Source organism: Apaloderma vittatum, unplaced genomic scaffold (genome assembly GCF_000703405.1).
Source record: "Apaloderma vittatum isolate BGI_N311 unplaced genomic scaffold, ASM70340v1 scaffold8420, whole genome shotgun sequence".
In the NCBI taxonomy this organism is placed as follows: Eukaryota; Metazoa; Chordata; class Aves; order Trogoniformes; family Trogonidae; genus Apaloderma; species Apaloderma vittatum.
The window spans coordinates 54,687-69,544 of record NW_009692844.1 but is presented as its reverse complement, the minus strand read 5'-3'; the positions used below and the strand labels follow the sequence as shown (position 1 = coordinate 69,544).

At 34.6% G+C, this 14,858-nt stretch overlaps 1 protein-coding gene across 1 annotated transcript in view; it reads left to right on the top strand.

Moving 5' to 3' along the window:
- The window catches only part of LOC104275126 (glycine receptor subunit alpha-3-like), a 62,472-nt gene extending 49,517 nt beyond the window's left edge, over window positions 1-12,955 (top strand). Inside the window, exons 6-8 of the mRNA XM_009871025.1 lie at window positions 1,923-2,137; window positions 3,701-3,847; window positions 12,586-12,955. Of these exons, the coding sequence (XP_009869327.1) occupies window positions 1,923-2,137; window positions 3,701-3,847; window positions 12,586-12,855 (632 nt within the window). The 3' untranslated portion in view covers window positions 12,856-12,955. The remainder of the gene's footprint in view (window positions 1-1,922; window positions 2,138-3,700; window positions 3,848-12,585) is intronic.
- The last annotated feature ends 1,903 nt before the right edge of the window (window positions 12,956-14,858 follow it).

Below are 14,858 nucleotides of genomic sequence, written 5' to 3'. Positions count from 1 at the left end.
AGACCCAGATTTGATTGATACATTTCTGTCACTCCCTACCATCATGATATATGAGAGAGACTGCGGTTGTCCAAGGCTGCTGAATCTCACAAAAAAAAAAAGAGAAATCTTTGGGGTAAGAACTGGTTAGAAGTAAGAATATGATTCTGACAAAGGCCAGTCAGTTCAGAACTTCTAGTTACAGGGGGTGTACTGAACTGCTCAGAAGAGAATGTAGTGTGTAGGTATCCTTTTGAAAATCCTAGAACAGAAATGTAGGGGGAAATCCTGGCCTTTTCTGAAGCAAACAGCAAAATTCCCATTCACTTTGTTAAACCAGGACTTTATCCCTTGATTGAAACAGAAATCAATTTTGAATCTGGGGCAGCAGATGGCTGAGCCATGATTTGGGACATAGATTTCAGAAGTATAGATAGGGTTCAGAAAATACTAGCATTTAGGAATGGAATGAATATTTGAGCAAACAAACATAAAACTCCTGAGATTGACCATGTAATTTTAAAACTCAACACTATAACTATCAGCTCTCTAAATTTTTTTTTCATACAATGCCTTACTATGATGCCACAGAAAGAACTAATGGCCTGTTAAGGGAACTGTTACAAAAATAATGAAGTTCAGAAGATATTTCCAAGCACTTAACATGCCTAAAATAAAAACATTTCAGTTTGATTTTATCCGAAACTCATTTCTGAGTTTTGTCTTTCTCATTTCTGAGCCTTAACACTACTGTCACAGCATAATACACAATATATTAAGTTAGTGTAGGATAAACTCATAATTAAGTCCATTACATAAATTTTTTCAATATGGTAATTATTATAGTACTATTCATGTGTATCAATTTGCTGTAAAATGGTGTTTCGGCAAATAAAATAGATTAGGAGAATATCTGTAGAAACCTCTGGAAAACATCACCAAAAATTGCATACCACTTAATAATTAACTAGGTATATAGCTTTCCATGTTAAACTTAGAATTTTGAAATACTTTCATTCAAGTAAGGAAGAAATCTGAGATATGAAGACATCTTGCTGTGAGAAACAGTTTTACATATGCACTATTTACAATAACATCATTGCCTTCAGCACTGTTCATATGTGACTAATGTCAGCATTGACCAGAATTAGAAAATATAATCAGACCAGGCCAAGATCTGTGAAATCATCTACAGTTTACAGGATTAAAAAAAAAACAACCACAATCCGGGTAAAAGAAAAAAAAGTGGTTTATTGCATTTCTATGAGCAAATAATTTTTTTTTTGTTCTGGTTTGGTTAAATCAGTGGAAATTACTTGATATCCAGTATTTAGAAAAATTAGGCCATTTAATTCACTTCCTAAGGTTGCCTAAGCTCAAGTCCTCAATTTGTCTTTGAATCTCAGTCATTGTACTTTTGAGCTGGAACAGGTTGAATGGAAATAAAAGGAGAGATTTAGTAAAATCTCCCACTGATAACCTAATGCCCACACTGATCTCACTATATTTTTCCTAAATTCATCGGATTACAAAACTACTAAATTTAAGCTTAAAATTGGACTAAAAGATAAAGAAGAGAGCAAGTCTTTTCTTTGCCTACAGCAGTATTTCAAAACAGTAAGTTGCAAAGCAAGTGGTATCACACAGAGGAACTTTTCTATGTCATAACAAATTACGCTTTTGTTCTTATAAGGCCAGAAGATCTCCAGAGGTTATTAAATTCTTAGATTTTTAGTTTTTCTGTCCCCTTTCTTTCCGTTAGATACTGCTGTTATAATAGGTACTGTGCATATTAAAAATCACTGAAGAGAAATCAAAACATTCATCCTTCATTAGAGAGCAAATATATTTGACAGAGTGTAAATTCTTTGGAGTGTGCACTAGATGTTTACAGCAAAGGAACATTCTGTTTCTACTGAATATTTCTTCTCTGTTATAAAAAGGAAAGTTTACATGTATTGAAGTCCGATTTCACCTTGAGAGGCAGATGGGTTACTATCTTATCCAGATGTACATACCGAGTCTCTTGATCGTCATTCTCTCCTGGGTGTCATTTTGGATCAATATGGATGCGGCTCCAGCCAGAGTGGCTTTAGGCATAACAACTGTACTGACCATGACAACACAAAGCTCAGGTTCACGAGCGTCTCTTCCAAAGGTAGGAAGAATTTCCTTTGTTTGAACCACACTAGTGCAAAGTCATAATGCCATATGACAAATAAACACCTCCAGTCAACCTTACAATATCAGTTTTAATTATTAGCATTTAAGCATCTTCTAAAGAAGATAAATAACTTTGAAATATTTATGGGGTTTTTCACTCACTGGTCACATATGTTCTGTCTCTCCTCTGTCTCAACTATTCAGTCAACCTTGTATCTAATAAATTCCATAAACTTCAGCAAGTGATGAAAGCAATGCTATTCAGTACTAGAAAAATATTGCTCAGCAGCTGAGTAGCTCATCCTATTCCAGACCCCATTATCTGGTAACATGCTAGCAGGTATGGCTGAATTTCTAAAGGTCATAGATTCCAGCCTGTTCTCAATGAAATTCCTTTCCCAAATCTGACAACTTTATGAATTAACTCACTACTTACAAGTGGTAAAGAAGAAAAAGATGAAGCTAAATAGCTCCAAACAATTGTATAAAGAATTTTCACTCCACAATGTAAGTAGCTTGGAGTGTATTTCTATTATTAACTATTTAAATTTTCTGACTTGTCATTGCTTTAAAGGTTTACTTTTTTAAGGGTTATTCCTTGACCATCTTCATGCATCACTGTATTTAATAGAAATGAATGTATACAATAAAAATATACAAAGTTCACTTCTGCATTAATTTTAACATGTTATTTTTAGGTTTGCTAATTAATTTTTTCTAAGTAAAATAGATACCCCTAACAGAGGTGAGTGTGCTTTGTGCCTCAAATGTATGAATCTGAATGCATCTGATTGAATGCTATAAAAACTCAGAGAAGCAAGAATTTAAGAGGTTACCAGAGAGCTACAGATGTTTTTTGTCACATTTTTGAGGCCTGAAGCTAGCTATGTATGCTTATATGAAAAAACTCTTGCAAATCTGCACACAGAGAGGGAACAGGCCCTGATTTCCTAGTTCAGATTACATCCTGTGGCTGAGCTTGGCAATAAAGGATTGCAATGAGTTCATCTACTCTGTAATTGATTTTAATTACTTTGACTGTGTCAAAATTACAGGATGAATTTGAGCATTTATCTTTGCTTTATCATGCCTATATTAACAGAGAATGAGCATACCAGCATTCTCCAACTATCCTCTTTCTTCTACCTAATTTCTATTCCAGGAACTCTAAATAAGATCCATTATAATACAGGGACTCCCCTTGGCCCCACTTTAAGCTATTCTCTGGTTCCTTAGCATCGTTCACAGATCTCAGTGGGACTAATGGAGGAAGAGCATATGCGTCTTGTGGATTATTTGGTTTGTGATAAAATACTCAGTATGCTATGAGGAGCTGTTAATGACGTAAACAGTAAAGACATTTTGTGAAAGACTACATTTTGAAGAATAATGCTTACAGACTGAATTGGTGTCCCTCTTGTTATGCAGCTTTCATGTTAAGTTTTGTTTGATAAAAGTAGTGTTGGGATGTGTTAATGCACTTCCTCTTGGCATGAAATGCTTAAATTCTCACCTGTGGTTTTAACATATTCAGTCTCCTGCTCTATTCTCTCCATAGGTGTCATACGTCAAAGCGATTGACATCTGGATGGCTGTGTGTCTGCTCTTTGTATTTTCTGCACTTTTGGAGTACGCAGCTGTAAACTTCGTGTCAAGACAGCATAAAGAACTTCTACGATTCCGCCGCAAGAGAAAGAAGAACAAGGTGAAAGTGACAATATTCAGAACTTTCAAAGGGAGTCTGAGATTGATTTATGCCAGGATATAGGGTTAATTTGGTAAACGGTACTGCAGCTTAAAGTGGCAATATAAATACCATGGCAGCACAGAATGAAATTCACTATAGGCAGAGGGTCACTACAAGGACTATGCACTGCATAAATCCAACCTGAATTCTCGAAAGAGGGATTAAGAAGGATTTAAATGAGGCATGGGCCATGTGGGAAACATCTGCACAAGCATGAATTTGACTCTGTTAGGAGAGTTACATTATACTTCAGTGGATGAATGTTACTGATACTTGCAGTAGTTTGTACTGCATTGCTCCAACGAATGTTTCCTAATTTCATTCTAATATTTAGTTCAAGGTCTTAACAATTGTATTTCATGAAAATGTCTTTTAATACAAAAACATACTTATTCAATTAATATTATTGGTGGAAGAACAAACATTTCATTTCAAAAGGCTAAGAATTTGTTGTGTTTTTTTCCCTCTGTCACGTTAATCTAGTGTAAATTTTTCATACTACTATTAAGAAACTTTAATACAACAAAGGTTATTAGTATTTATTTTATAGCTGAAGCTATCTGGACTAAAACTGAATCACTACCAATGCCCAAAATCAACAGCTAAGGCTACAGGTTTGAATTCTGAAGTCCACAGTTACATCAAGCAATAAGCAAAATTTCTTCCATCAGTATGTAATTTCTGCTTCTGAGTTCTGAAGAGTAAATATTTCTCCAAGCTCCTTATTAAATGAGTACCCACAACTGACATCATGCAGAGCCTTTCCACTGGCTTTCAGCTGCTCTCTAGAATATTACTCTGGATGACAGTCTGACTGTAGCAACATGCCTCAGTTCACCTGTCTTTCATTCCTGAAGACTTACCTCGATTTATTGCTTACATCACAAGGAGAAGGCATTTTACAGGCTATTTCCCTTTTACTTAAAAAATATTAAAAATTTGTAATGTTGTAAAGCCTACCTAAACAGTCTCTGCTAGCAGGACTCCATATTAAAAGGCAGGCTGCTCAGTCCAACAAAAAAGACATTTACATACATTTGCCTCCTTTCAACACTTGTCCCTGTGAAAAATTTTCTTTTTCCTGACAGTAACAGAAAAAAAAATACTTTTTGAGACACACAGGAGGAAAGCAGCGTTGTTGTGACACGGTGTTTGTTTTTGAAGTATGGCAGCTCTTTGAAAGCTGCTTAAAGATTTGGAATGGGGGGAAATGGACAGGCAGAGATGGATAACTGGACAGGAGGCAGGTGAGCAGCAACAAATAGATCATGTATCACACACAAACAGCTGTGGTGAGTCATATGTTATGTGCCTATACTTTTAGTCTATTCTTTTTATGGTGTATTAGAGTGTCTCCTGGAACTCAGGTAAATTTACCATATTCAACTTTAGTGATATTTTTTCACTTCCTTAAATACACAACAATTATTATAATCACAGGGTTAGAAACTGGCAGGTAATACTACCTTCCTTCCTCCAAATCAAGTCAAATCTCTTTTCAGCCCACTCTTAGCAAGATTTCAAGCTCACCAGAGATGTTTTTTCCGCAACTAGAATCAATCAAATTTCAGCCTAGAGGTAGTTAAGGAAGGATCCACAATATTCAAAGCACTTCTAAGAGAAGAACATTTAATGAAATACTACAAACATGAATAGTTTCATTAGCAAGTGTCTTGCTGAATCGATGCTTGACATCATAGTATTTTTGAATTCACAAGTAAAAGTCCTTATTCTAACTTTACACTTCTAGCTTCAGGTAGGTTGCCTGCAAAGTTTTCACAAATTTAGAGGGCCACATGTAGAAACTGCAGGGTCTATAGTAAACAAGTACCTCTCTTAAGATTCTAATGGATTAAGACATTTCCATACTTGTACAACATGCTCAAATGAGGTTATTAACTATGTTCAGGGGGGATATGTCTTTCTCTTCCTCTTTGTACCTGTATATTTCATCATGAGACAGGTTTTCTCACTTAATTTTACTGGAAAATGCTTTGTTCCCATGCAAGGTTATGATTCTGAGAAATAGACATTTTTCTGAGAATATTAATTTAACTGAACATTTCTTGACTGACTCCAATTCTACGTAGAGCTAGAGCTCCTGGCCAGAGTTAACTTTGGAGAATACATCTTCTCAAGCTCTAGAGACACTGCTTTATTAAACCATTGCTTGGCCAGCAAGCATACTAGAACATGAAACGTTTCAGCATGGAGATTTTATCTCTTAAAAAATTCTGGACCACATTCTAAACTCTCTGGTATATAAATAATAAAATTATGTTTTGTACATTAAAGAAAACAGTTAATATTCGCAGTCCTTAGCATAAATGTTATTCTCCACAATTTCTAACACGAAATGCAGGTCCCAGGATCATATGTCAGATTAAAAGTGGAAGGAAACACAAGTTATCTTTTTTTAAAGTCAGCTACTGTAGCTGATTATTATAAAGTTTTATATGTGTTTGCTATCCCTTTGGACTAGGTCAAACAGCCACCGGCTCTCAGGAATTAGAATGTATTGACCTTTTAAAACTTCCATGTATAAAGAAATGTTCATTTGACGACAAAGTCAGAAGACATGAAAAGAAGCTAGGTTAAAAGGCTGTGTTTAAAATAAACTTCAGGGGTTTCCTTGAACATTAAATCTTTTTTCTTTTCAAGGTGAAAACCGCTATTCTGTTCAGCACTTATGTCCAAATAGATGAGAAAAATAAAGCAGTTAAGATAACTTAATAGACTTTTTCACCCTATATGCTTACCATCTTGGGACATTATACTAGGATTAGGTTTTTCTACCTGGTGAACTTTTTGGCATTGACACTTTATCTGCAAGGGTACGGCAAAATTCCTAGTGTTGCAAAAGTCCAAAACTAGACGAGTTTAGAAATGTTTCAAGTATATGACAGAAAACATGCATAAATAATAACTAATTGCAATAGGGCAGCTGAAGAGCTTGCAAAGTCTGTTTTCTTTGCAATTAAAAAGATATGCTTGTTGCAGGAAATATTTACTTCTATGAAGTAACCCTAGTTAATGGTCAGACAATGGAATTTCTGTGCTAGAATGCCCTTGGGAGGTTAACAAATCCATTTTCCTGACCTAAGTCAGAATCACTTACACCTAATTCAGGCCAGTCATAAAAATTCCACAAGCTCCCCTGCAATCTATTCCAAAGGTTTAGAAAGTTTTTAACTCATGCCTTTTTTGGTGTCTCACAACTTGTCTAGAAAAGGGCACAGAGAACAAACTACTTCATTCCTTTATGTAGCAATTTGCTCATTTCCATTCAATCTTCTTTTCTTTAAATATTCACAGTTGGCACTGTCTTTTTGCTCATTCTCATTCTGCTTCCCTGGAAATTCTCCTAATAAACCCTTAGAATTCCTCAAAACTGTTTGCAACATGAAGCATAGCCAGTCAACACTTGAGAACAGCCAAAGGACCACACGATGCAAGTAATACACTTGTTTATTCAAACCAGCCTGCCATTTCCCTTTTTAACAACAGCATAATATTCATCCATATCAAACTCATGACCTTTTGAAACTCCCAGAACTACTGCAGAGCCATTCATTTTCCATCTTACTTTTGTGGCGTTGATTATTCATGGCTAAATGTAGTACCTTGTATCTATACCTACTGACTGTCCTGTATTTTTCAGACTTTCTGTCCAAGACAATTAATTCAATTTTAACACTCTGCATATCCTCAAACAAATTTCCAGGTTTTCCCAAGTTGGAGTCCTTTGTAAATTTATTTAAACCTGTGTTATTCCTTCTCAATGCTGATTAAAAACACAGGAGAACTGAAATTTCTTTCTTAAAAAGCATGTGATCAAACTCAAATAAAACCCCTGCAGAAAACATGTGTAGCAAACAAAATAAGAACTGCTGAGTTTTCTGGAAAATTATACATTTATACAAAATGCAATTATGTACAGAGCTGTATCAAGACATTTTGCCGTTCAAAGCTCATCTATCCTTGCCATATCCCTTATGCTTTTTCCACCTAGAGTCACTGCCTCTTTTTTACACCATCTAGTATATTTGCAGCCTCCCTTCTCAGACAACAGTAACAGCAGCACCAAAAGCAATTCTTAGGTACAACTGCACCCTCTGGCTACCGTTTTTATGATTGTAAGTATGGACCTCAACGATTCCAAATAACTGAAAGGCAGATTTATTTTTAGAGACCCGATCCAACTTGCACAAAATTAACAAAAATGTTGAAGTGTTTGGGTTTGTGTTATAAACACATGCATAAATTAAAACTGTTATTGCAACATAATATGCAACCTAATAATTACTTTTTTTCAATAGGCATCACAATAGGTATAGCAAATTTTTCAAAACAGGTCTAATTTCTTCATGATTACACAAATAGCATAATTAAGTCTGAGAACAGGGGAATTCTGGTTTCCAATTTGAGACTTTATTTGATAGTCAGTTTGTGATCCACAGTGCTTTGCCTCTGTCAGAGAAGGGAATCTGGCCGAGGAATACTATTATCTCACATATATTATATTACTAATGTGATGGAAACATTCCTTCAGAATGACTGAATATTAATTATTCATTTACAGTTACACTCATTTCAGTCTTGAAAGACAAAAGAAAAAATGGCAGAATTCGAAGTCATACAGGGATACTGAAACATACCTATGATCAGTGGTTTTTTTTCTTAGTTGCATTTACATTGTATGGGGAAAAACATTAACTGGGTACATACACTGAATAATGCTTTGATTTTAGATTATCTTTTAATATATTTAGTTCTCAGGAATAGTCAATCTTTTAAGTCTATTTTCAAAAATCTAAAGATCACCGTATCTTTAGTGAGGAAAATAGACATGAAAATTAGATTGTCTTTAATGGTAATCACACCTTTTTTCTTTTGTTTTCTTTTTGGTCAACCCATCCGTTTTGATGAAAGTATTTTGAGGGAGTTGATGGAAATGAAATCAGTGAATCATTGCAGCATAGCAATGGCTTGAGATGTACAGGACCTATAGACGGGACTTTGCCTCAAATCTACAGTACAAATTTAAGGGTAAACTATGAAGAAGATGTCCCATTTGTCATAATGTGATACCCAATCATTAACAGAGGCCCTGTCCTTCTGTCTGAAATAATGTCTTCCCATGTGAATTCCATATACCTCCATTGCTACCTATATGTGATGACGTGAAATGTTAATAAAGATACCTGTCTTGTTAATTTCTTAATCCAATTTGATCTGTTTAAATCTGGATTAAAACACAGTATTAAAATTTTACTTTTTGAAACCTCAAAGGAACAGTGATATCTGTTCAAGGATAAATCAGTTGCTAACAAATCAGCATTTAAAACTAAGCTATTTGTAGTGCAAAACAATTCAATAAAAGTTTTCTTCTCAAAAATGGACAGTAAAAACTATGGTTCAAATAACCAAAACCAATGCTTCAGATAAATCTTCAAGCTGTTACCACAACCTGTGATCAAATGGCAATGGACATATTTTCAGCTCATATGCCTATTAGTCCCCAAGAGAAATGCATTATTTGAAATATAGGCAGAGAACAATGTAGTGACAGGACCACAGAAACTGACAGCTTTCTCATAATTTATAGCTAAGTATTTTGTAGGACGACGCTAATACAAAAATAAACTAATTGTTTCTTTCAAGAGTCCAAAGAATTCTGATTTTTTAAATAAATTTTGTTATCTAAGCTTATTTCTATTCTTTAATTGCAGTAATTTTATTGAGAATATAATATATATTCTGCATGCAGAATAACTTTCAAGTTGTTAATTCCAAAGTCATGTATGAAAAGTGCATTCATATTGAACCTTCATTAAAGTTCATTCATAATAAGATTTTAAAAGCTTTATTAAAAAGACCAAAAAAAACAGCTACCTTATTACATTTTAAAAAAATAATAATAATAAACTAAAGGACTTTTTCAGGAAGATTCACTGTCCAGATTCTCGACTGGGACATAGAAGGTGTTTTCATGAGATAATGTCAACAGCTCTGGACTCAGACTGCAGCCAAGTCAGTTGATAAAACCAAATGGGGTGTCACTGGCATTTTTTAAAAAAGCCTTCAAGAAAGCACTCAAAAGTTGATATAAGTAATAGCAGTCACTGCATTTTTACTGCTGTGCAATAGCACTTTCAGATACAAACCTGAGGCCAAATTTGTGATACTTCTGCATTTTGAACCTGCTGGACAATTTGCAGAACCACAGTTTGGATATTTCAGCTGGCGCTCCAGGAAAAAAAAAAAAAAAAAAGAATTATAGCGGTACCTGACATGTTACAATGCTTTGGAAGGTGCCCATTCCTGTATATGCATTAGCCTTAGCACTTTGGTCTGACCTACAATGCTCCAACCATCCTGCCTGTCCCTGTGGAAACACCATCCAGACATGGACAGAAATTCTAGAATCCTAGAAGGACCTCTAGATCATTTCCTCAACAACAGAGAGCATTTCCAAACAGCCTGCTCGCAGACTGAATTCAAGATGTCTTTAATAAGCAGAGACCTGACCTTTAAAACCATTTAGGGGATTACTCAGTTCAGGTAGGCAGAGAACCAAGACAGGCGAGTCTTAGTATATAGTGCCTCATCCTCAAAACGCACCCAGTTGAAAGCTGCTACTCAGAAGAATTATTGTATTGCCTCTTCGAGTCTGTGCAATCCTAAGCATTATTTTCTGGAAAAGCATGAAAAGACTTAAACCCCGAATTGTACCTACGAAGGTGCTTACATGGCAAATTTAACATAAATTCTCACAGTCCATGTATTTATAACTTCTGACAACCATGCAACTACTGTAAAGATGTTATTCCTCATTCTTTTCTGAAAGGAGATGAACACTGTTGTAGTAATTAGGTCTTTCTTTTATCACGTCATCAAATAATGATCTTGTCATTTTGTATTTCTGTTATTCATTTCCATACTGCAGTCAGTGATTTTTCCCCCTCCTTTTATTTCATGTTAATTTCTCTTTACTTTTTCGGTTTTATAGGAGAATTCCAATACAGTTCTGAGTATAATAGTTTCAGTGAACTATATTAGTCTTCAGGTTTACTCAATTTCCATATATGAAAAAGTATTGCAGTTGGGAGTTAACCACAGCTCTGTTGAATGCTCATACTGATTGCCAACTGGTTCATACTTAGTAATCGATCCACATTCTTTTGTAAATAATTTGTTCAGCTACTACTGATAATAAACACTGGGACTTTTTTAAAGTAATTAACAATAGTTCTTCTAGCAAGCATTACGTGATCAAAACTTTAAATATGGTTACAATTAACGCTCCAGTCCAAAATATTTTCAGATTTTCCAAATGTCACAGATATTTTCAGAATGAAAAATTTGGTAGCTTGGATTTAAACTGTGTTCACTGATAAATTATATTTACATAAAGAAAGAGGTTTAAATAAAACAAAAAACTTCAGAATTACTGAACTGAAATACTAATTATTTGGTGCCTTGGTAATGTTTTAGCCTTTTATTTTAATTTAAGCTAGGAAGAGCTTCAAAACATGAAAAATTCTCTTAGAAAATGAAAATTGAATGCTGCTTAATTATTTTTTTTATACTTATGAAAATTATTTTCCAAAATACTTAGTTATGAAATAATATATACATAATACTTTAACATACTTCATTAAAGTCCAGAATGCTAAAGCAACTATGCTAAATTAGACATGACAAATAGAAAATCTTGAATTTAGAATCAGTACTGAAAAAAATGTGAATGACATCAAAACAGCATGACTATCCTTGAATAGTATAATAGTAAAGGAATGCACTGGAATATATTTCAGAATGAAATTTGGCCCTGGCTTCACTGTCTACGTAACCTTCTTTATTATTTGAGAATACCTATAAGCAGGTAAAGACAAGTACAAAATGTTTTTCTGCAGAGAAGCTCCATTTTTGAAATGTACACTATGAAAATATCTATATCTTCAGGCCCTCTGCTGTTGTTTCTTTTCCAAGTGATTAAAAACCATTTTGTCTTATAGTTCCCTGAATTCAGAATGTCTTTTCCAGTCTTCCCCTGAGTTGACAGAAGAATGCAAGAGAAGAAAAATCTGTCCTTAACCCTTATTCACTTTATTTTAAACTAAAACTAAAACACTTTAGATACTGTTCTCCTTACCCGATGTATCCACAGGAAATGGCAGAAAGAAGGCATACGGATAAGATTAACTAAATATACAATGACCAAATAGGCAGAATTCTCACTAATATAGTTAATGTGAACATCACTAGAGCTTGTAAGATTAGTATCTCTAGAGGCCAGGATCCCTTTTTGTTAAGCAACATACAGAGCCGATGGCTAAAAGACCATGTAACTCGTGTGAAATTTGCTCCATTAAAGAGTCCAGATATTTACAGTAAATGGGGAAAATTAAAACAAATCTGCAGTTTTGTGTCTGATTGCTAGTAGTTTACTAAGCTTTCAATTTTCTCTAATTAGATTACAGAATCTGTAAACAAATAAGAAAATCCTGTGCTTGTTATAGCAGCTGTGATATTTTTGACAGACACTGATTGGGCTGAAATTTCAAACAGTTAAGATAAACTGTGGATTCAAGAAGTCACTGAAGTAATGGTGCAGTACTTGCTATTTAGCTGCTGGTAAGATTTCTGCAAATAAAAAAAAACCCTTCTGGCTTTTTTTCTTTTTTTAACAGGATGATGATGTAAGGGAAAGCCAATTTAGCTTTACAGCGTATGGAATGGGCCCATGTCTGCAAGCAAAAGATGGCGTCACACAAAAGGGGCCAAATAATCCTGTTCAAGCTGTACCAAAAACCCCTGATGAGATGAGAAAAGTATTCATTGACCGGGCCAAGAAGATAGACACAATATCTAGAGCGTGTTTCCCGTTAGCCTTTCTGATTTTCAATATTTTTTACTGGGTAATTTACAAAATCATCAGGCACGAGGACATTCACCAATAGCAAGATAAAGGCTTGCAGTACACACAGATCTGGCTGTTGTGTTCAACAAGACTCTTTCTGTTAGAAATGCACATTGGAGGAGTGATTGGGAGAGGTAAAAGCATTGAGGGGGGGAAAAAAAATGATCCTGCATGGCCTGCAACACCCAGTCACAATGGAATGGAAGATGGACACCCGGAAAAGATACATGTGCTATGGCAAACTTTTCATGTCAAACTAAATATTAACAACTTTTTCATTGTAAATCACTCTGTACTGAAGCTTTACTGCCAAGTATTTATACATACTGTTACATAGTGGTATAATTGTACAGTACTCTTTGATGTTCTTTTTATTTTTTTAATTCTGGTGTATTTTTAGTTTTAAAAAAATGGATTTGTAATGCTCTAGGTAAATCCCACAGTATTATAGGATAGATTTGTAATCTTTATTTTAATTTTACACAATGACAAAATACTGATTTGAGATTACAGTTTTAAGGACTTTTTTTTTGTCTTAAGGACAGCACCTGTGGTTTTGCAATGAGCGCATTTGACACATTTAAGTTATATAATTTATTCAATGTACTTCATATGACCGTTCCCCTGTAAAGTGTGTGTTGAAATACTCTCAGACAGCACAAGGTATCTACAAGTCTAATAGTCTGCATATCACGTGTGAAACATTGAAATTTGTGAGGTATTCCTGCAAATTTTTTTTCTTTTAATTATCTACATTTTGATAATTGAAACTCACAATATTTTTAATCCTTTTTATATTTTTGAAGGTTATATTTTTTTCCTCTATTGATAAAACTCATATAGCTTGTGAGATAGGCAAACTACATGAAAATTTTGCAATGCTTCATTTTGACTCCATGTAAAGAGATCTCTGGCCAAAACTAAAAACAAAGAGTCAACTGCTTCACAGTAACATTTGAAGGACAAGTCCACCTGTGTTTAACCACATTTATTTCTACATGTTACATAAATACAGGAAGTTTAATTTATGAATATATCAAGTTTTCTGATTCATTCCTTGAAGTCTATTGATACGACTTAGATACTACTGAAGAAGCACTTCACAATTTTGGAAAAACACACAGCTCTTCTAAAACACAAAAAAAAGGACCTGGATGGTCTTAGATATTTGCTGTACTTCACTATAATAAATAGAAGTGCAACTATTAAAACTCTTACAGAGATTTTCCCTGTTTAGGATTAAATAAGTCATATTAATTGCTTCTTTGAATTGTAACACAATAGATCACATTTACAGCCTAGCTTGTACACAAGAGCGTTTACTTTTGCCAGTCTCGTCTGTGGAAGACAAGAGCATGTTAAGGTATGGAAATCTGACCTTTAGAATCGCTAGATACTTTAAGTCCAGTAGCTGAGGCTCACTGTGAAGTATTTTTATTTCGGACATGGCTTAAATTTTTAGTTTGCTGCTCAAAATGTGTATACAAAAGAAAAATCAGCTGGAGGCGAACATGTGGTGCACTGCCACAGGCACAGTGCATAAGAAGTAACAGAAGCAATGTAACTGCACTGAGGGTTACCACACAGAAAACTTGGGTTTCGTTGGGTTTGTTGTTGTTTTCCTCCAAGGATTGTGATATGAAATTAATCCATTTCACTTTAAACAATTATTGTTTGCTGAGGTTGCATCTTGGTTTTGTTGATTTGTTCGCTTACGAAGGTGCTCATTGGTGTGAGGGGATATTGTGAACTAATGGTTGACATTTCAGTTGGGCTATATTCATCTCTCTCAAAGTTCACATCAGCTGTATTGTGTGGAAAGGGATGCTTACTTGCTTCTGCTATGAGCAAAGTCAAGAGTATTTTGTTTAAGGACTGTTTGAAATAGTGGACCCATATTCAAGAGGCAGCATGAAAAAAAATATTATCTTTCAGGAACATCTCTCTTCTTGCCTTCTGAAATAGCCGATTTGTGTTCAATAAGTGCATTTTTAAAAAAATTTTTTAAAAAAAACCAAACCTGCTGGGCATACCAGAATAACA